The 758-nt window shown below is 67.2% G+C and overlaps 1 protein-coding gene across 1 annotated transcript in view; it reads right to left on the bottom strand.

The window, feature by feature from the left end:
* The window catches only part of TMPRSS9 (transmembrane protease, serine 9), a 49,152-nt gene that overhangs the window by 1,222 nt on the left and 47,172 nt on the right, over positions 1-758 (bottom strand). The window contains exon 11 of the mRNA XM_011964118.1: positions 659-750. Coding sequence (XP_011819508.1) covers positions 659-750 — 92 coding nt within the window. The remainder of the gene's footprint in view (positions 1-658; positions 751-758) is intronic.

Raw genomic sequence — 758 nt, 5'->3', positions numbered from 1 at the left:
AGCCCCCGCGCCCCCGGCCCCTGCCCCTGCGGTGTCCCACAGGGGCCCACCACGGTTCTTGGCCACTTGGTCTCTGGCTGCCAGTCTGAGAATGGGTTCAATGACCCCACCAGGCACCGACGCAGCACCAAGAACTGCAGTCATCACCACCTAATACTAGCGCTCTGAAAAGACTGGTGGCCGTGAGGGTCCGCCCCCCCTCCCCTTCTGACCTCGAGCCCCGCAGGGCCTGGAGCTGGGTGTCCCCTCTGGAATACCGTACCCCTCGCCTGCCAGGGCTTGGGCCCTGGGGAGGACAGCTTTCTACTGAGTGGGCTTTGGGGGGGCTGGAGCTGAGTGCCAGGGGCGAGGACTGGGGAAAGGAGTGACCCCAATGTCCCCGTGGACTTGACCTGGAGCTGGGAGGAGCTGCAGCCCCCGGGTTTGGTGGGGATCGCGGGGTAGGACAACCCAGGGTGGTCAGGCTGAGGGGTGGGTGGGCAGGGGAGGGCTGCAGGGAGTGGGGATGGGGGTGGGAGGAGCAGCCTGGGGCAGTGGGACCCAGGGGTCGGGGAGGGCACTCCGGCAAAGGAGGGGTCACGGTGCGTTTTTGGGCAACAGTTCGGTTCCGGGTGAGCTACAGACACGTGCAGGGGCATTTGGAGCTTTTGGGACTCACACGTCAAAGCAGTGCGCCGCCGACAGCAGCCACCTCTCTGCCACCAGCACGGCCCCGCAGCGGTGTTCCCGGCGCCGCAGCCACAGGCTCACCTGCCACG

The sequence above is a fragment of the Colobus angolensis genome, unplaced genomic scaffold (genome assembly GCF_000951035.1).
Source record: "Colobus angolensis palliatus isolate OR3802 unplaced genomic scaffold, Cang.pa_1.0 Scaffold64, whole genome shotgun sequence".
NCBI lineage: Eukaryota > Metazoa > Chordata > Mammalia > Primates > Cercopithecidae > Colobus > Colobus angolensis.
This window is presented reverse-complemented; position numbering and strand designations above follow the sequence as displayed.